This window comes from Lissotriton vulgaris, chromosome 5 (genome assembly GCF_964263255.1).
Source record: "Lissotriton vulgaris chromosome 5, aLisVul1.2, whole genome shotgun sequence".
NCBI classification, from domain to species: Eukaryota; Metazoa; Chordata; class Amphibia; order Caudata; family Salamandridae; genus Lissotriton; species Lissotriton vulgaris.
The window spans coordinates 1190444281-1190466688 of record NC_141693.1 but is presented as its reverse complement, the minus strand read 5'-3'; the positions used below and the strand labels follow the sequence as shown (position 1 = coordinate 1190466688).

Sequence of the window (22408 nt, the reverse complement as noted above, 5' to 3'; positions counted from 1 at the left end):
ATTATCTGTAGCGGGTTGTGGGTTTATAGGGGAATAGGGTGGGGAGTAATTTAATTATAAATAATTAATTATGTACATTTAATCTAATTGTTAATTAAATAATAATTGGTAATTAATTAAAATATAATTGGTAATTAATTAAAAATGAATAATTGATAAATAATTAATTTTTAGTAATTTATTTTCTGTAGCGGGTTGTGTGTTTATAGGGGAATAGGGTGGGAAGTAATTTAATTTTAATTAAATAATTATGTTAATTATTTATATTTTTAAATTAATTATTAATTGGTAAATAATTAAAATATAATTGGAAATTAATTTAAAATAATTAATTGGGAATAGTAATTTTCACCCCTACGCTATCCAACGCTTTCCCTACTGTTGCACCCACTGGAGTTGGAATAGTAATTTTTACCCCTACGCTATCCGACGCTTTCCCTACTGTTGCACCCACTGGAGTGGGAATAGTAATTTTTACCCCTACGCTATCCAACGCTTTCCCTATTGTAGCATCCACTGGAGTGGGAATAGTAATTTTTACCCCTACGCTATCCAGCACTTTCCCTACTGTAGCACCCACTGGAGTGGGAATAGTAATTTTTACCCCTACGCTATCCAACGCTTTTCCTACTGTTGCACCCACTGGAGTGGGAATAGTAATTTTTACCCCTACGCTATCCAATGCTTTCCCTACTGTAGCACCCACTGGAGTGGGAATAGTAATTTTTACCCCTACGCTATCCAACCCTTTCCCCACTGTTGCACCCACTGGAGTGGGAATAGTAGTTTTGACCCCTACGCTATCCAACGCTTTCCCTACTGTTGCACCCACTGGAGTTGGAATAGTAATTTTTACCCCTATGCTATCCAACGCTTTCCCTACTGTTGCACCCACTGGAGTGGGAATAGTAATTTTTACCCCTTCGCTATCCAACGCTTTCCCTATTGTAGCATCCACTGGAGTGGGAATAGTAATTTTTACCCCTACGCTATCCAGCACTTTCCCTACTGTAGCACCCACTGGAGTGGGAATAGTAATTTTTACCCCTACGCTATCCAACGCTTTCCCTACTGTTGCACCCACTGGAGTGGGAATAGTAATTTTTACCCCTACGCTATCCAATGCTTTCCCTACTGTAGCACCCACTGGAGTGGCAATAGTAATGTTTACCCCTACGCTATCCAACGCTTTCCCCACTGTTGCACCCACTGGAGTGGGAATAGTAATTTTGACCCCTACGCTATCCAATGCTTTCCATACTGTAGCACCCACTGGAGTGGAAATAGTAATTTTTACCCCTACGCTATCCAACGCTTTCCCTACTGTAGCACCCACTGGAGTGAGAATTGTAATTTTTACCCCTACGCTATCCAGCGCTTTCCCTACTCTTACACTCTATGGAGTGGGAATAGTAATTTTTACCCCTACGCTATCCAATGATTTCCCTACTGTTGCACCCACTGGAGTGGTAATAGTAATTTTTACCCCTACACTATCCAACGCTTTCCCTACTGTTGCACCCACTGGAGTGGGAATAGTAAATGTTACCCCTACGCTATCCAACGCTTTCCCTACTCTTGTACCCACTGAAGTGGGAATAGTAATTTTTACCCCTACGCTATCCAACGCTTTCCCTACTGTTGCACCCACTGGAGTGGGAATAGTAATTTTTACCCCTACGCTATCCAATGCTTTCCCTACTGTAGCACCCACTGGAGTGGCAATAGTAATTTTTACCCCTACGCTATCCAACGCTTTCCCCACTGTTGCACCCACTGGAGTGGGAATAGTAATTTTGACCCCTACGCTATCCAATGCTTTCCATACTGTAGCACCCACTGGAGTGGAAATAGTAATTTTTACCCCTACGCTATCCAACGCTTTCCCTACTGTAGCACCCACTGGAGTGAGAATTGTAATTTTTACCCCTACGCTATCCAGCGCTTTCCCTACTCTTACACTCTATGGAGTGGGAATAGTAATTTTTACCCCTACGCTATCCAATGATTTCCCTACTGTTGCACCCACTGGAGTGGTAATAGTAATTTTTACCCCTACACTATCCAACGCTTTCCCTACTGTTGCACCCACTGGAGTGGGAATAGTAAATGTTACCCCTACGCTATCCAACGCTTTCCCTACTCTTGTACCCACTGAAGTGGGAATAGTAATTTTTACCCCTACGCTATCCAACGATCTCTTTAATGTAGCACCCACTGGAGTGGTTACATTAAATTTAAACCTTTTGCTATGCTACGGTAAATATATTCTATATGTTTTATTAATAACGTGTATTTATATATATATATATATATGTATTATTATTATTAATTTTTAAAGTTACATTAATTATGTAATAATGTTACATTTATTTAATAATTTTAACAATGTTTATATTAAATATATTTAATATTATAATAGTTTTAACTTATTTTAAAGACATAAAAAAACGATATTTTGACAGTCTATATTTTTAAGACTCGATATTTTAAACTCAATATTTTTGTACTTACCTTAGTGAAGATAGAAAGTCGATTTTATGTCCCTCGATATTTTTTCCTCGATATTATGGGAACTCGATATTTTGGTAGTAGATATTATTTCAGTGATCCGCCTATATTGTGAACCCGGCCAAACTGAAAGTCATCTATAAAGAGAACACACGATTTTTCACTAACGTTGCAGCCGCAAAGGGATATCTGCATGATATAAATGATTCTTAGACTATGGATTTTCATCAGTTGATATAGTTAACGGTTATATTCTCTTTGTGTGCTAAGTATAATAATGCAGAAAAACTGCTAAATAGGAATGTTGTTTATCTAATGGTACCCATTGGTATATGCTCGTAAGAATCTGAAAGTTTGGATAAGTTGCATATATAAAAGATGTATGAAATGTATGAGATGTAACCACAGGGAAGTGGCGGAGCTCAGCACCATCACCAGGACCAAGAGTCCGAAAGCCTCGGTAATGGAGGGGGGGAGGGGGGTGGGTGACTGGGCTAGGGGGTTGTTGGTGGAGGGGGGCACTGGGGTTAAAGGGGGAAAAAGCCACGTTGAGGTCAAATGGTAGCATAGAATCGATAAAAAAACACAGATCTAGTATTAAAGGATTTGTAAGGAGTAAGATGGGGTATACTAATGTAACAAATAATGTAAGTGGAGAAGGTAAACATGATGGGGAACTACTGTAATGGCTAAGAATATTAAAATATGCTCTTTTATTGTTTCGGGCCTCAACAATATCAATAAAAGGACGAGGATTGCATCTGAAATTCGATTTTTGAAGCCGGACATTCTATGTCTGCAGGAAACGCATCTCTCCTGGGAGAAAAGAGGCTTAGCATCTGATTTAGGGTATACTGTGTTGGCAGCATCTCAACAAACAAGTATGATTAGAGGGGTAATGATTTTGATAAGACCATGGTTAGGCACACTTGTAAAAAGCTTGACGGATAAATGGGGTAGATGGGTGATAGTTACACTAAATATAGGAGGCACTTATATAACGATATGCTCAATTTATGGATCTAATCTGGATGAGGGGGAAATATATGAATATTTAAATGTTGACCTTGCTGACTGGAGATGCCCCCTAGTTCTTTGTGGGGACTTAAACATTAACTTGGTGGCAGGGGAGGTAGATGTTGGGGTAGAGAATTATAAGGGGAGAAAGCCTCGTGTCTTTAAAGCACTATACAACTTAGTGAAGGACCATGCATTGGTTGATATTTGGTGTAAAAATCATCCTACTGCACCAGGATATACCTATTATTCTTCACCGCATAAGAAACTTGTCCGTTTGGACTACTTCTTCACTTCAGCCAATATTCAATCTAATATAAAGATTCAGATATGCCCCAGGGTAACATCGGATCATTCCCCACTGATAATAGAGGTAGCCCATGTAGGAGAAATGAAACAGAATAGGAACTTTACGTTTGACAGGAAACTATGCTTGGATGTACAATATAGAGAGGTCATGGTTAAATGGATCACAGAATTTATACAGAATAATATGGGCTCGGCTAATATTGAGATAATATGGGATACATGGAAAGCTCGTTTTAGAGGTGAATTAACGAGTTATGGATTTTATCATCAGAGTCTACAACGGGGAAAATGCAGGGCTTGTATGAACAGCTTTTTAAGGCTGAAGAACATTTAATCACAGAAATAGAGAAGGGGGATAATAATCTGACTAAAATTCATAAGTATGAGGGTTTAATTGCTAGACACCGTGCTAATATCACAGGAGTTTGGTGTGAGGAGATAGCTCGGAAATATTTAATATATAGAAGGTATATCCATGAGTACAGGGAAGCTATGGGTAGGGCTCTGGCCTTAAAATTAAAAATGAAGGAATCTACTCTCCAAATTGTAAAATTACAAGATAAAAACTGGACCATATTTGAAGATCCAGAGAAAATATTGGAAATACTGTATCAGTTCTACACAGAATTATACAGTAAACAGTCTAATTTATTTCCCGATATTTCTTTGCATGAAGTTACCTTTAACAAATTAACTGATCTTGAAAAAGTTGCGTTAGATCAACCCTTCTCAATGGAAGAATTGGAGAGAGCAGTTAAAAATACTCCTAATGGGAAGGCAGCTGACCCCGATTTTATTCTAGGCGAGTTGTATAAATGTTTTTTTAACCTCTAAAAACTCTTATGTTGGAGACTTTTAGAAGGGCACAATTGGGGAAAGCTCCACAGTCATGGGATGACGCTTCAATTGTTGTTTTTGCCAAAAATGGGAAACCCCCAGAACAGCCTGCTTCATATCGACCGATATCCGTACTAAACTGCAATAGTAAGATCTATTCGAAGATGCTAGCAAACCGTATGTCTAAGGTCATAACACCTTTAGTATCACTGATCCAGCAGGGGTTTATCCCAAACAGAGGAACCGTAGCCCATATTAACAAGGTGATTACTTTAATAGATATAGCAGAAACTGAGAAAAGAGATCTTGCGCTGTTATTACTTGACACTGAGAAAGCGTTCGATCGCGTAGAATGGGCATATTTGTGGGAAGTCATGAACAGAATGGGATTTGGTAAAAAAATGTTAAGAGCTATCAAGGTACTTTATCGATCACCTAATGCGAGAGTCGTAGCTATGGGCCGAAAATCGGAAAGGATAGTCATCACAAGAGGTACACGTCAGGGGTGTCCTTGTTCTCCACTTCTTTTTGTGCTATTTATAAATCCTTTTTAATTAAATTACTAGAGTCACCACATATTAAACCATTTTTTGTTTCTAATATACCTCATTCAATATTTGCGTATGGGGACGATATAGCTATCATTACTACTGATCCTGGGCAGGCAATGATAGAGATTGAACGCTTAGCCACTGATTTTGGAAATAGCTCCGGCTATAAACTGAATGCTGCAAAAACGCAGGTGCTGTGCACAGATAGCGTTCAATTTATTGATAATGGGGTACTTTCAGAAGTGACATTTTTAGGAATTATAATCAAATCACATACACGAGAGATAGTGGAAGTTAATTGGGTCAAGACAATACAACAAATTAAGCAATCCTTAGATAGGTGGGGGAGACTTCAATTCTCTATAATTGGGAGAGACCACATCATTAAGATGAATGTATTAGCCAAAATATTATATTTATACCGTAATATTCCCTTAGAAATACCCATATACTTAAACTTCAATCTCTATGTACTAAATTTTTATGGGCACCCGGGAAAACCAGGCGAGCTATGAAATGGTTAACACTCCCAATAGAGAGAGGTGGGCAGGGGATCCCGGATTTTTTGTTTTACTATTATGTATGTTTTCTACAAAGAATGAGAATTATACTGACTGGAGAACAAATTGAGGATCCTGCAGCGTCTCCCTCAATATTCTATTTATTATTGGGGGAACACTCAAAGGGATGTTTGCTAAAAGAGTTGGAAGGGAACTATTACAAGCATACCCGATTTAAGGTGATTGATTCAGCATATAAAGTGTGGAGAAAAGTTAAGAATATTATGAAGCTAGAGAAAATGATATACCATACCCCGCTTTTAGCAGAGAAGATAATTCCATCGATATTTTGGGACAATGTGGCGAAGGAATGGAGCAAGAAAGGGGTGGTAAGAATTGGAGACCTATATGAGACGGATGGAACATTTAGATCTTTTTCTGACATGAGCAGTAAATATCAAATACCCCAATCTTCTTTTTTTAAATATCTCCAACTTAGAGATTTTTGCTTAAAGAAATTAAAAAGACCTGCCTCTAATAAAGTAATAGAGGCAATTCAATCAAAGAAAAAGATCGGCCTGATATATCGGCTACTGTATAAGCCTGATGACTTGAATAAACATAGTATATACTGGCAGAATCAGCTGGAGGAAACTGATCTGAACATCGTAGATACCATCTCGATGGCTAAAGATATCTGTCTGTCAGCCAACATGAAAGCTCAGGTATATAAAACTATATTCAGATTATATTATACTCCCAAACGAATGGCCACATGGGGCCCAAAGTATGATTGAAAGTGTTTTTGGTGTGGAGGGGAAGAGGCAGATATTGTTCATATCTTTTACAACTGTCCTAAATTGATGTCTTTCATCTCAAGTATAGAAAGATGCATAACTGAAGTTATTCACTATCCTTTAAAAATATCCCCAGCACTTACGTTAACCGGGGGGAGACAATCTGTTAATGAAAATGCGGACTTGTGTAAATTCAAGAATTTTTTGTTTGTGGCAATGATTATAGCCCGGCTATGTATAGCCACCGAATGGCTACAACCCGAAGCACCTATGTTTGAATTTTGGAGAAGAAAATTATTCAATGTATATGAATTAGAATGGAATCTATACACTTTAAAAGGGGCAAGGAAAAAAAAGATTGGCTTATTGACATGGGGGCACTTAAAGAGTATATAGAGGAATAGCTTTATGAGTCATGTACTATGTAATGAACTAATTTAATTTTTCAAGCTGGATTTAATCAATTATATAAGAAGCTTCTGGATTTGTATATAAGGATATTGTGAATGTATAATGCTACCATTGACCCAACGTTGGCAATGAAAAAAATTCAAAAAAAAAAGGGAAAGTGACGCATCTCTACAGATGCATCACTTTCTTGTAAATCTGCCCCAATGTTTTTAGAATTCACAAACATTAACAGAAGGAGGCTTAGAAAGCTGCTCCAGTCTCAGGTTTCCAGGCAAACTACTGGAAAACAAACACCCAAAAGGTTAATGGAATAAACACTTACACATAGTCTAACCATTGGGAGGCACCCACTGTGCCACTCTAGGCAAAAACCATCTAATGTAAAGCAGTACTGACTATGTGTTATATCCTGCTCTTCCTCTATCTTTGTCCCTCCTTAGTGTTAGTGTCTGCTTGTCTATGTCATGTCTCTGTGATGTCATCCAGGATTCTACCTGTTGCTGTTCAAAGGATTTATCAGTTACCTGGAGGCTGAGCTGGAAGTTATCTGCTCCCCGTGGGGTTTCTTACCAGACTACATTTCTACTTTAATGCTGTACCTGACTATCTAATATACTACATGAACATTACAACAAGGACCCATCATCTTTATTTTACTGAATTCAACACTATGTTCCTCATGGAAAAAGTCCATCCCCAACCTTTCAGCCGACCCTGCAATCCGCTGCCTTTTTAGGTCAGTAATGTGAGACTTACATTCCCTAAATCTCACTGACTAAGCAACGCCTCTGCTGGCAACCAAGGGTACAAATTAACCACCGAATCCGGCAAGATTAGCTGTAAGTATCTATTCTAAGTCATTTTGTTAATTAACTCACAGATCCAATTATTATTCAAGTCTTCTGTATTAATAAACCTTAATTGATGGATCCATTTGGGAAAGACCCTGTGGTGGAATTACTTTCAAAGCTGTTTATTCATGTACAATTACAAGCACAATAAAAGAACACAGCTATGTAGCAACAGAGTTACTACATGCGGCAGGACATTTATTTTCACAGGGTTGCTACCATCCAAAGTATGGCGTAAAGGTGGGATAGCATTATCTTCTGGCTGTGGAGCTTTGTTACTAATGCAGTACATCTGCATATATCTGACACTGCAGTTTTGCAACACAACTCTAAACATGTACTAAGAAGAAAAATATTAGTTATGTTTAACAAAGCTGTTTTTTAATTTACATCAGTGATGAAAAATAAGTACCAAAAATGTACATTGATTAACAAAACATACTAACTGGATCAAAATCAATTTCCATGAATGTGCTAGCATTCATTAGCAATTGTAAGTCATTAGCAATGTTATTAAAAACTTATATATTTTATCATAAACGAACAAACCTTTCTCGTTTTATTTGAAATCACATCACAATGTTTTGACAAATGATCGCACTACAAGTTTGGTAACCATGCTAAATGTGGGGTCGTTTTAATTCTAACATTTTGTAATTTGATTAAATTCCTCGACAATGACTTCTTGCGAAGTTTCTGATTCGGGTACTTTAATTCTGAAATTGGATTGGTCCCAAGACAAGAGCCACCTCTTGCAGTGGAGGGGCCAGCGATCTTTTGCGTCTTGAGAGACAGCCCTGGCGGCAGCGAGAGTTGATGTCCGCGACTCTGCAGATCGCCATTTTACATTTTATGTAGACACTGAAGTGCAATTTCCGAAATGCGAAAGCGCGGAAGGAAAATCGAGACTGCTTCCTTGAGTCTGAAGGTAAGCTGTGGTATGATGGGTCTTGAATACACCTGTAAAAAATATAAGATGAGGTTCAGGAAACACATAATACAGTTTGCACTTTGAAAAGCATGTGGTGAGCGAAAACGATGGCCCCACTGGAGCAAAAAAATTAGAATCGCAATGTACGAAAGTGATACTGTGATTCCATAATGGGTTCGTTAATTATATTGCTCACTTCTTGACTCTTTGACATTCGTAAGGGAGAGATGACACATTGGCGTTTTTAGTGTGTTTGTTCTGCTCCCACGCCCCTCACTTTCGGTCCCAACACTACAGATTTAAAATGTGTCGGGGGTAGCACCCATTAATTTGTGTGAATACATTTATCTTCCAAGAAGTGTGTTTGAATTCATTTATCTTTCAAGCATTTTGTTTCCTTGAAATATATATTTAAATTCTATTTTGTAAATCTTTCTATACAGATAAAGATATGGACGTTTGCACGCATTGCTTGGTTGGCATGGGCTGTCTAGTGGAAGCAAAGTAACTGGGCCCTGTCACTAGGATGACATCTCTTGTCTGTCAGCTGCCCACAACATTCCTCAACGTCCTAGTCTACCTCTGACATATCAAAATTCACGACTTTTCTGAGACACACTCTGTTATATTGCTTCGCTCTGCATTGTGATTCTGCAAGTCCTAACACCAATAAGCATTACAAAAGTCAATAGGTTTGGTCCTTGTAAAGTGTATGCAAAGAAAGACATAATATGCAGAGACCCTCACTCACCCTGCTGCCCTAACATAAGCATGCCTCTGACAGTACACTCTCAAAACATGGTGGCTATTCTGCACTCACACAATCACACTACTCACACAAAGTTACACCGTTCACTAAGGATGAGAAGACTTGAGACAGAGGGTGGCAATGGAGGCACAGGTTGAGTTTCCGCTGCATCAGTCTACTAGTGCCAGTGGCATAGCAAGGTGGGTGTAGGGGGGGCGGCACAAGTTTTGGAGGCAGAAGCCACCAGCCTGCTCTTACCTGCGGCCATCGCAGGGCTGCATCAGAGGAAATCACCATCACCCCAATGCCCCCCACCTCCACCGTTCTTACACCTGGCCACGGGATGGCTAATACAGTCAATTAACTTTTTTTTACTATACCTGTTATTTTTTTCCTTATTGCATAAGAGAAAACCTTGAAATATGTGAGAATGTGTGATATACAAACATTTGTGTTGAGTTTGACTTAGTGACTGTTGGACTTGGCCATTTTGGCAGGTTCACCCCGAAACTTTTTGCGTTCTCCTAGCCTTTTTCTTTGACCTAGTGTTGGTGATTTTAGGCCTCTGCGCATTTTAGCACTGTGGTCCAGTCTAAGGTGTGTGCACTCTCCGTGTATGTGTGGTGAGACTTGCCTGCCCTCCCATGGGATTGCATGGGGGATATGTGTGTCCCTGGTAGTCCCAGGTATGAGAGGAGTGCAGGGGTGAATTTATTATATGCGAACATGTGAGAATAAATGCTGCACAATGGTGTGCGCAGATTTATGGTGACTGGTGGAGAAATGCCACTTTTAGAAGTTGGCATTTCTGTGTACCGTGTGTCTGCCTGCCTGATGTGAATTGTATGTCTGGCTTGTGATTGACAGGTGCTGGATGACGTGGGTGGCTCCAGGAGCTAGGATGGGTCTTCCCGGCGGTGAATAGTGAGATCTACATGTAGATGGGAGGGAGGAGTTGCACCTGGGACCTGAATACGACTGTGCCATCCATCCACAATGCTGGCTCCACTTCCTGTGGTGCGTCTGAGCACCTAGCCCCCACCTGATAATGGAGAGAGGAGCTGAGCACAACAAAGTGCTCTAAAGCTCCCCCAAACCAGTTGCATCTGTTTTTTCCCCCAGCCCTGTACAGTGTCACAGAGGGTTTTCCTAATGTAAATATAGGGGCTGTGTCCCAATAAAATTGTTCTGTACTTGGGTGCTGATTCCTGAGGGCGTGCTGCTGCTGGTTCCCAGGAGGACTTGCCTGGAGGGCTGCCTCCCTGGCCCAGCTATGCCCTGAAACCTTTTGCTCATTTCTCCCTATGGACCTTTAACCCCTTCGCTGCGGGGGTAATTCCCCCGCTGTGCTGGGGTGCGGAGGGCGCACAGAGCCCGCATGCTCATGACGAGCTGAGCTCGTCATGAGCTACAGTGCTCCTGTGCTCATGACGAGCTCAGCTCGTCACAGGTGCATTGGCTCCCGTGGAACACTCAGCACAGCAGGGGAATTCTCCCCGCACCTGAGCTTGGTTGCATACGGAGGAGGACGGGAGCCTACCCGTCTCCCTGAGTGCTGGTGTAGAGTCCCGGGTCCCAGGAGGGGGCCCGGGTGAAGGGCTGGGCTGCCGCAGCCCAAGGCAGGACTCCCGTAGTGAAGAGGGCGTCCATCGGGCAGCGAAGCACAGATGGAGAGAGAGAGTCCCGGAGAAGAGGTGGGGGCTCTCCTGGTGATCCCTCTGTGTCCACCGCATTGGAAGAAAGCAGAGACCAGAGCCACAGAGGATACCGGAGTCCTGCTACAGAGTCCCGGTGAGTGGTGGCTCCATGTTTTGTGCCCTTCGAGGCACAGTGCCATTGCTACATTCCTGAGCGGCCCGTCTTGCAGCGGGCTGCTCCACTGTTTGGACATATTTATTTCCAGAGCCTAGATGGCTATAACGTGGCCACCATTTGTGTTTAAAGTCCCCGTGGGGACTTGGGTGGGTAATTTTTCTAGAAACCCGTGTGGCTCCAGCATGCCCTGATTCTTTGGACATAGGGCATTTGAGCCCCTTTCTGAGATGGCCAGATGGCCAGGGGGGACTGTTAGATTTATAGGGCGCCAGGCCCTAATGTGATGTGGTGCTAGGAAATGTAATGTATGTAGTACAATTATGCTCCCTGTGTTATACCTCTAAATGTGTTTTGTAAATATGAGGTTGGTTTGCATATTATGCTTTATGCTAGTGAGACTACGTTCTCTGTGATTTATCCCCTTAACTAGCAGCCCGTCCCGACCTTGTCCGGGAGCAACAGGCTTCCCCGACCCCCGACCGCCCGGACATTGCCCAGCAGCCCGGGCCCCCGCCCGGCCCGTCCCCCGCCTGCCCCGACCCCCACCAGCCCCGACCCCCGCCGCCCCGACATGGGTCCCCGTACCTCAGCCGCTGCTCCTCCCGCCTGTCCGCTGCTCACACTGCTGCTGGCCTGTCGGCTGCTCCTCACGTCACCGTTATTCCCCCACGCAATGTCTGCCGCTCCTCCCCGCGCTCCTGACGTGAGCACGCACGTCGCTGCCGGCGCTACTTCAGAGGGACTACTTTTTTTGATACTGTAAATTTTTTAAATAACGTTTTTAAAAAAAAATGTATATAGCCTATAACCATCTACACATCCTGACGATTCCAACGGTGTATCGGGTGTGTGGATTGGCGCTGTGGTTCCCAAGTTTATCCGCCTCAAAGGCTGAAAGTTCTTCCTTTATTATAGTAGTATAGATGTGAGTTACGCTTAGGAGGCTAGGGTCTAATGTGTTTTGACTTGTGAGAGGAGTGCATATTGTGCTTATGCTGGTTAGGTTGGCGCAGAATGTAATTCGCGCCTGATGGGATACTGTGCATAATGCAGTTTATGTTACAGGCTGATGCTAGGTACGGTGATTACCAGTGGTTACTAGTTTTACATTTATGATCTGTTTTACTTTTACTAAGTTCACTTTGTAATGGTTCTGACAGTGGTCCATGCAGCCCTGTCATGTGTAGATAATCCCTTGTAAATATTGCCCAGTGTCACTTGGCACATTTTATATTGTGTGATTACTATTGTAATGTGTTATGAGAATACAAAGGCTAGTTTTGATATAACCTTGTGTGGAGTTCCTTTTGTAGTGTGCCATCTTGTTGCTGTGTGCATGCTCAAATGCTTTACACATGGTCACCGGTATAAGCCTGACTGCTCGTGCCAAGCTACCAAGGGGGTGAAGCAGGAGTTATCGTTGGCTTGTAACTCCCTTACCCTGACTAGAGTGGTGGTTTCTGCCTGGCTTTGACGCAAGCCTTAGCCAACCAGAAATCCCATTTCTAACATTGATTGTCAGCAGTGAGTATAGGACTTGCGTTTGCGCAGTACCACAGTGACAACTGGCTGCACTACAAAACTCTGCATTTTAGATAGTCACATGTTGGGGGTTATTGTTTATGATTTTGTTTTCTCCTCAAGAGTGACATTTTTAAATGATGATTTCTGTGCTTTTATGTTTAGTTGTAGAAGAGAGAAAATGACATGGCGGGATGCCAGTAGGGTAGGAGGTTCCCATAGATAGGGAGTCCCTTGCTGGATCCAGCGCCCAATCCCTGTTCCTGTCCCCAGATGTGTGGGTAGATAAGAGGGAAGAGAGGGAGTGTGGATGAGAAATAGCTAGCTCGGGAGGGTGGTTATCCCCTGAGTGTAGTGTGAGTGTCTGGATTCCCCAGTAGGGTGGGATCCAGTGGTGGCAGCAAAAGTGTGTCCAGTGCGTGAAGTCCCATTCCCGTTCCCAGAGTATGGTTCCTGGTGCTCAGTAAGAGGGGTGCAGTTTGAGATTCAGGGGCAGTGAGGAACTGTCTCACCAGTCGGGGGGCCATGTGTTGATGAGTGATGTGTTGCATTGGATGAGTGGGTGTGAGTTCTTTTGGTGATAAGGCGCTTACACGGGAGGTGGACCTCTGGCGGTGTGCTGGAGGTCCTTCAGAGGTATTGGGGAGTGATTCCAAAAGTAGTGGCTTATGTATCTTCTTGTCCTGTGTGGAGGAAGAGGTTCAGTGTAGCCCAGCTAGGTCCCAGTAGAATGGGGCTTACATCCTGTCTCAGTGGGGAATGAGTGAGTGTGGGAAGAGGAGTCCCACGGTGGCCCGAAACTCCGTCTCAGGGCCCGGAGGGATCCTTAAGGGAGCGCCAGGTCGGGGGCCTAGGCTGTACTTGTAAGTCATTTGAGGCGGACTTTTCCATGTCTAGGGCACTTGGAGTGTCTGTAACAAGAGCTCTAGTGGTCCTGGTGTAGAAGAGTACCAATCATAAGTGGAGGGTGCAGAAGTCCTGTTTGATGGGTGAGAGGGGGAAAGAGTCCCCAGTGGGATAACCAGTGGGTCAGGGGCCAGCCTGAAGGGCAGAGCCACCAGTGAGTGACCATGGTGATGCCACTTCTGTCCTGGGGGATCTCTGCGCCCTGTCTGGTGGATGGGAGGTCGCGAGATTACAGCCAGGAAGACTGTCACACGACAAATTAGTTATGTGTCACCCTCAAGGGGGGCATGTGTGTTCCCCGTGAAGTCCTGGTTTACCAGGCATTTGACCGCCCAGAGTGCTTGATCCATTTGTGTGTCCTCTGGAGGTCGTCCCCCGAGGAAGGGAAGGCTAGGTATAGGTTCAGCCTGACTTGGAAGGCAGGGCATCTGTAATCAGTGTCCTGGCTGGGTTGCCTTCTAGGGTACACCTGTGAACACAAGTGGGGCCCATCTGAAAGGAGAGCGAACCGGTGTTTCCCAGAAGGGGTGGTGCAGGCCTCGCCGGCATCGTTAGGGTCCCTTGCTGAGTATGGTAGTACTACCCTGAGAGCAGGTGGGGCCTATCTTAAAGGAGAGGGACCCTGCTCTACAGTGGGAGGGTGCAGAACTCTGGAAGGGGGTGCAGAGGGCGGGAATCCTCGCCTCTGACCCCGGTGCATCCGGTGAATGAAGATCCCAGGTGGTAGACCAGTTGATGGAGAGAGGTCCTAAACTGGTGGGAGAGTTGTGTTTTGAAGGGTGTGGAACCCCAAAAGTAGAGGTAGGATGAGGCACTCTTGCCGTGACCTCTGGTCAGCCTGAGGGTGCAGACCCTAGGTTGAAGGATCAGTGGCAGTTTGGAACTACACTGAAAGGGAGAGTGGAGCATGGCTATTGTGGACCAGGCGTTACTGCCCCCCACTCTGTGGATTGGCAAGGACCTGTGACATCTGGATGGCCTAGGGCCCGGACCTGGCCATGGATGACTAGGGAGTACCAGTGGGGTATCCTAGTTGGGCCGGAGAATTCTCTTCTATAGGGAACCACGTGATTTCAGAGTGGCGTAGAACCGGAGTGTGTCCCTGAAGTTGCAGGCCTGCGTCCATGTTCTATCGCCCAAAGCAGGGAAGCCCATCAAGTGAGTGATTAGTCTGCCCTGCGTTTTGGCTGGAAGGGGGTTGAGTTGGACTTGACCCTTTTGGCAGGTTCACCCCGAAACTTTTTGCGTTCTCCTAGCCTTTTTCTGTAACCTAGTGTTGGTGATTTTAGGCCTCTGCACACTTTAGTACTGTGATCCAGTGTAAAGTGTGTGCGCTCTCCGTGTATGTGTGGTGAGACTGGCCTGCCCTCCCATAGGAATGCATGGGGGATATGTGTGTCCCTGGTAGTTCCTGGTATGAGAGGAGTGCATGGGCGAGTTTAGTATGTGCAAACACGTGAGAATAAATGCTGCACATTGGTGTGTGCAGATTTATGGTGACTGGTTCAGAAATGTCACTTTTAGAAGTTGGCATTTTTGTGTACTGTGTGTCTGCCTGCCTGATGTGAATTGCATGTCTGGCTTGTGATTTACAGGTGCTGGATGATGTGGGTGGCTCCAGGAGAAATAGGGAGATCTGCATGTAGATGGGAGGAAGGAGTTGCACCTGGGACCAGAATAGGACTGTGCCTTCCCTCCACAAAGCTGGCTCCACCTCCTGTGGTGTGTCTGAGCACCTAGCATCCCACCTGACAATGGAGAGAGGAGCTGAGCACAACAAAGTGCTCCAAAGCTCCCCCAAACTAGTTGCATTTGGTTTTTCCCCCAGCCCTGTGCTGTGTCACAAAGGGTTTTCCTAATATAAATATAGGGGCTGTGCCCCCATAAAATTGTTCTGTACATAGGCGCTGATTCCGGTGCGGCATGCTGCTGCTGTGGCCCTGTAGGACTTGCCAGGAGGGCTGCCTCCATGGGCCCAGCTGTGCCCTGGAACCTTTTGCGCATTTCTCCATAAGAGCCTTTAAGGACTTGTGCTCCCAGCGCCCTGTGAGCGCTATATTTACTGTCCACTTTGTTTTTAGGAAGGACCCTCTGCATATTGCTATTGCAGTGCTGAGCTGGAGCGCATCCTGAAGGAATACCGACATAAGGATTTCCCCATTCTGTCCAGGTATAGCGGGTGCCCACACTGCTTTGATGCTGCTTATTTGTACAATTATAGTGGCGGGTGCCCACCCCGATTATTTTTCTTTATTCACGGCAGGGTGCCCACCCCGTGTTCGTATGCCCCTTGAAATTGCTGCCACGCGCAACCTGGTTGTGGACACAGCCGGCGGACGGTAGGCAGACAAGTCTGTGTCCATGGGGGTGGGACTTACGGGGAAGGAAGAGAAGCCAACTGGACGTAGAGGAAAGCTTGGTTGCATACGGGGGAGGACAGGAGCCTTCCCCGCCACCCCGAGTGTTGGTGAAGAGTCCTGGGTCCCAGGAGGGGGCCCGGTTGAAGAGCTGTGCTCTCACAGCCCAAGGCGGGACTCCCGTAGTGAAGAGGGAGTCCGGTGGGCAGCGAAGCACAGATGGAGAGAGAGAGTCCTCAAGAAGAGGTGGGGGCTCTCCTCGTGATCCCGCTGTGTACGCCGCATTGGAAGACAGTAGAGACCAGAGCAACACAGGAGACCAGAGTACTGCTACAGAGTCCCGGTGAGTGGGGGCTCCCTGTTTTGTGCCCTACGAGGCACAGTGCCATTGCCACATTCCTGAGCGGCCCGTCTTGCAGTGGGCCGCTCCACCATTTGGGCATATTTATTTCCAGAGCCAAGATGGCTCCAACGTGGCCACCATTTATGTTCGTGGGGGCTTGGGGGCATAATTGTTCTAGAGCCCTGTGTGACTCCAGCCACCCTGACTCTTCAGACATAGGGCATTTCAGCCCCTTCCTGAGATGGCCAAATGGCCAAGAGGGACTGTTAGATTTATAGGGCGACAGGCCCTAATGTGATTTGGTGCTAGGAAATGTAATGTAGTACAATTATGCACCCTGTGTTATACCTCTAAATGTGTTTTATGATTATACGGTTGGTTTGCATATTATAGGTTATGCCAGTGAGACTATGTTCTCTGTGATTATGGCCTTAATGTGAGGTACGCTTAGGATGCTAGAGTCTAATGTGTTTAGACATGTGAGAGGTTTGCATAATGTGTTTATGTTGGTGAGGTTGGCGCAGAATGTAATTTGAACCTGATGTGATACTGTCCTTTTGTAGCGTGCCTGGGATGTTGTTGCTGTGTGCATGTGCACATGTTTTACTCATGGCCATCGGGAAAAGCCTGACTGCTCATGCCATGCTACCAAGGGGGTGAGCAGGGGTTATCTTTGGCGTATAACTCCCTTGCCCTGACTACAGTGGTGATTTCTGTCTGGCTTTGGCGCAAGCCTTAGCCAACCAGAAATCCCATTTCTAACAGTGACTATAATGTTACTCCACATATAATATTAGCTCACATATAAGGTGAACATGGCAACAGACTTGTCTCTTAGTTCACTAATAGTATTGTGCTTGAGGTGGGGGATTGGGCACTTTTAATAGATGTCTTTCCTGGCAATGATAACATCTGATGCACTAAGGTGAAACACTTGGTAGAGAAGTATACTTTTTTTGAATTATGAAGACACTTTATCATATTTTTACAAAATGTTTGTTGCACAAATTCCATGCATAATGCTCTCATGGCTGAGCTTGGGCTTGAGCTCTTAGATCCAAGACAGGCTCTTAGAGCCGAGACAGACCCTTGGCTCCCCTCACCCCGTTAATTTGTTGGTTCGCCCACCTCCACTACAGTACTGTGTATAACAGTTACTCAAAGTCCCCCTCTTTCAATATCTTGCTCTGGGAAGCAGCATCTTTTTTTTCCAAGATTTGACTGGTTTTCAGGATAATGTTTGGTTTTAATAAGGAAGAAGTGTGCATTAGTGACCCCAAGACGTGGTTTTAAAGATACTTGCTCATTATATGTCAGTATAAAATTAAGCAAACAGAACTCCCAAACATATTTTTATCAGTTCCAGTACTATGCCGTGAGATGTCATCATTGATGTAGTTTGAGATGTCATCAGTGATGTCATGAGTGATGTCACTGACCATGTCATGAGTGATAAAATATGTGACGTCATCAACAGTGCATTGTGGGCGCGCGAGTGATAGTTAGCTTAATTAACTATAACGGGGGAATTTCTATGGTTGTGTACAAGTGAAATGCCCAGCTAACTATTACGCCCCTGAAACCTATGGTTTTTTCAGTGAATTTCCAAAGTTTTTTAAATGCTAATTCCTAAATATAACGTGCCTGAAACCTATGGTTTTTCAGTGAATTTAAAAGGTTTTTTTAAATGCTAATTTGTTACCACACCTGTTGTTTGATTAATTTAGTTTTTGAATTTCCAAAGTTTTTTAAATGCTAATTCCTAACTATAACGTGCCTGAAACCTATGGTTTTTCAGTGAATGTAAAAGTTTTTTTTAAATGCTAATTTGTTACCACACCTGTTGTTTGATTAGTTTAGTTTTTGCGAGTTATTTACGCATGTCCATTCTGTGATGCAGGTTCCCTTTTCTTGCGTCTGATTCTTGTTTTGTGGCAACAAAATATATTCCAGAGTTGTAAGTTGTTTGATTATGGCATAGTAGATATATATAATAACTAGCTGTTTGTCAGTATTTAAACATTTGTATTTAGAAAAAAAGTGTTATTGGTTGGTTTTGCCTTTTTTCTGTAAGTCAGCAGCTTGTTTTCAGAAACAGACAGAATACAGCAAGCATTGCTCCTTTTCTTGCTCCTTTGAGCTCATGTACTGTGACTTTGTATACTGTAATATTGACACTGTACTTGACCTCAGAGGTGTTGGTGACCCGTCGGCTCGAAGACTAAGGATTTATACTTAACGTCACCAGCTTCTGGTTGTTACTCTGTTTCCCCCTTGGGATCATATACTGTGAATATGTATATTATAATATTAACAGTCATTGTGATATCCGAGGAGTTCATGACCCGTCGGCGTAAAGACGAAAGATTTATATGCAACGTCTGCAGCTTCTGGTTAAGTATGGGTGGAAAATTTGTTCCGCTCAAGGAATTTGTGGATTTTCCGCGATTTCACGATCCGCGAATGGCGCGAAATCGGGGCAAAATCCGCAAATTCGCAAGCGGGACAAATTTTGCTCAGGAAGCACTTACAGAGTTACAGCAGGTGCCCAAGTTGAAGCTAATTTCTTTGTAACCATTTACAAAATGGTTACACAGAAATTAACTTCAACTTGGGCACCTGCTGTAACCCTGTAAGTGCTTCCTGAGCGGCGCCTCGTTGCCTACTTGCAACTATTCTCTGACCCTGCTCTGACACTCGAAACAGGGTCAGAGAATAGTTACAAGTAGACAATGAGTAAGTATGAGCGGAAAATCCGTTCCGCTCGCGGATTTTGCGAATTTTCTGTAAATTTGCGATCCGCGAACTCCCGCGAATTTACCGAAAATTTGCAAATCCGCGAGCGGCGGATTATTCCGGGGGCAAAAGTTGAACCTGTTGTAACTATTTTAGGATGGCGCCGGCAAGCTGCCAGCGCCATCCTAAAATAGTTACTAAGTTAGCTTCAACAGGAAGCTCTAATAGATAAAATCGAGCAGGTGCTTGATTTTATCTATTAGAGCTTCCTGTTGAAGCTAATTTAGTAAGTATTTTAGGATGGCGCTGGCAGCTTGCCGGCGCCATCCTAAAATAGCTACAACATGCCCTTCCTGTAGTGTCGTCGAGGCAGGTGTGCCTTCTTCACAAATCAACTGTGGAAAATCAGCTGTGATGCTGGATAGAGGCTTTTGCATCCTTGACTTTCACGAGCACAATACCCGTGCTGTTCTTGTGACCAGGGGTTTCTTTCTCTGTATCTGCTGAACTGATCTTTCTCTGACCTTTTATACACACAAGAAGCATGTTGACCGCGCATGGTAGCCCTGCCCGTTTGGCCCCGCCCACACACTCGCGGTTGGCACCGTCTGCCCGCCATTCACCCACTATGATGGACAGCTCACTCAAGGGACCCCTGCGCCCGTAGGGGCGATTGCATAGTAACACACACATGGTCGCTCGAACTAGTTGATGCTCAAATTCAGTGACTCATTCATTAGCCCAAAAACAATCGTGAGCGTCGTCGAGGTTGGACAGGTGTGCCTTCTTCCTGACTCTACCGTGGAAAATAAGCTGTGATGCTGGATAGAGGCCTCACAAAAGGCATGTGCACTCGCATGGAAGCCCCGCCGCCGCCCCAAATCCGCGGATCCGCAAATCCGCAAAATCAGCGGATCGTGGATCCGCAAAATCCGCCCATGCTTAACAATGAGTCTCCGTTAACAGGAAGCACTTACAGATATAGATATGCCCGAGTTGAAGGTCAAATTCAGTAACTCCTTCCCGCCCTTTACACACTATGGTGGACAGTTCACTTGAGGGACCCCGGTGCCCTTCAGCGCGATGGCAAAGTTATTCAGCCCCAAAAAATTGTGCGCTTTGTCGAGGCTGTGCGGGTGTGCTTTCTCCCCATATCTACAGTCGAAAATTAGCTATGATGCTTGATGGAGGTCTTTGCATCCTTGACTTTCACGAGTGCAATCCCCGTGCAGTTCCTGTGACCGTGAGCTTCTTTCAACCCATCTGCTGCTCTGATCGGTGCCTAACCTTTTATACACACAAGAGGCATGTGAACTCGCAAAGAAGCCCCCCCGTTTGCCCCCCCACTCACTAGCGGTGTGCACCGTCTTCCTGCCTTTTACCCACTATGAGGGACAGCTCACTCGAGGGACCCCGGCGCCCTTCGGCGCGATGCCAAAGTTAATCAGCCCCAAAAAATTGTGGGCTTTGTCTAGGCTGGGCAGGTGGGCTTTCTCCCCATAACTACAGTCTAAAATTAGCTATGATGCTTGATGGAAGCCTTTGCATCCCTGACTTTCACAAGTGCAATCCCCGTGCAGTTCCTGTAACCAGTAGCTTCTTTCTCCTCATCTGCTGCTATGATCTGTGCCTGACCTTTTATACACACAAGAGGCATGTGATCTCGCAAAGAAGCCCCCCCGTTTGCCCCCCACACACTAGCTTTGTGCACCGTCTTCCCGCCCTTTACACACTATGATGGACAGCTCACTCGAGGGACCCTGACGCCTTTCGGTGCGATGGCAAAGTTACACACACATGGTCACTGGAGGCAACTCTTCTGGCCCTACGCAGCAGAATTGCAGTAAAAGCACTATACATTTGCCCAACGAGGTAGCACTTACTGATTAGCCAGTAGAAAGTACTCCAGTTAAGTATGGTGCAAAATCGCAAAAGAATCTGCGATTTTGCGGGGAAATTAGTGGATTGTTTTGCGATTTCGAACGAATTTGCGTACCGCTGATTCGCAAAATTCACCCATACTTACTTCTGGTATCTAACTCTGTTTCCCCCTTGGGATTATATAGTGAGAATATGTATAATATAATATTCAGAATATTATAATCTCAGAGGAGTTTATGACCAATCGCCGCGAAGATGAAAGATGACGAAGTCCCAGAAAAAAGAAGCTCTGAACATATTCACCACTGGAAAGTATTTTGTTATTGATCTTGTTTTGTATTCATAACTTTATTTTCCTTTTACTTTTTGTGTGGCATCAGTGACACTCTCTATATTGTAATAGTGAGTCATTTTGTCACAGAACAGGAATTGGAGATTTGTCAGCGCGAGGAGTAAACCATCTGAAATACAGCTCACTGACCTTTATAACTTACTTGATAAAATATTTTTACAGTGAGAATATTTTTCCAAATTGCAGTCTAAAAACGATAGGTTACATAGATACTTTCTTAGTGAATACCTTTGATAAACCCTACATTTCTGAATGATATTTTGTAATTTCTATTTTTCTCAGTTGCGGTTCATATTCACCTTCTTCCTCTATAGAATATATAGGACCAGTAGTGTATATTATTATACTATGATCCAATATATTCTTAAAAGAGTAAGTGATTTGTTAGCTGAGCAGTGAGCGACCTCTAAGCACTACAACAGAACGTTCCCGAATTCTGCAGAATAGAAATTGTAAAAAATTATAAAGAGTACATTTCTATGTAATATAAAGTAATTTGTGTTTAACTGTTTTTTACTTGTTATTGTTCTTGTGAACTGAGATGATGTAGTGCGGGAGTGTTTCTTGTAGCACTTATTTTCTACTTTATCTAAAAGTAACTCATGCCCTCTTATATTATCAATAATATGGGGCAACGCTTTTACAAACTATAGCAGAAAAAAGGGGGGGGTGGCCACGCTTAAGGGATATTTTATGAATTGCGTTTTTATTTGTCACACCTTTGATATTTACAGCATTAGTTTCCGAAGAAAGTTTATTTGTAATAAAAACGGTTTCAAACCTAGACTGAAATTTTTGTTGTGCAACCAAACCCCCCCCCGTCAGAAAAGTAAACATCACATTAAAATAAATAGTGCTCATGGGAAGTAACCCACCTGCAAACTTAATAAATAGAAGACCACAACACACTCTGTTATTTTTCCGCCGTGATTTGTACACCCCACGTCAATTATATAAATGGCCCTTAAAATATATAAAAACAATTATTACTTTCACAATCCCTGTTCACCACCTTGTGACCAATGTACGGAGTT

The 22408-nt window shown here is 43.9% G+C and overlaps 1 protein-coding gene across 1 annotated transcript in view; it reads right to left on the bottom strand.

Annotated features, from left to right (window-relative positions):
• Positions 1-8151: 8151 nt before the first annotated feature.
• The window catches only part of LOC147712249 (scavenger receptor cysteine-rich domain-containing protein DMBT1-like), a 37256-nt gene continuing 22999 nt past the window's right edge, over positions 8152-22408 (bottom strand). Inside the window, exon 3 of the mRNA XM_086920302.1 lies at positions 8152-8744. Coding sequence (XP_086776428.1) covers positions 8495-8744 — 250 coding nt within the window. The 3' untranslated portion in view covers positions 8152-8494. The remainder of the gene's footprint in view (positions 8745-22408) is intronic.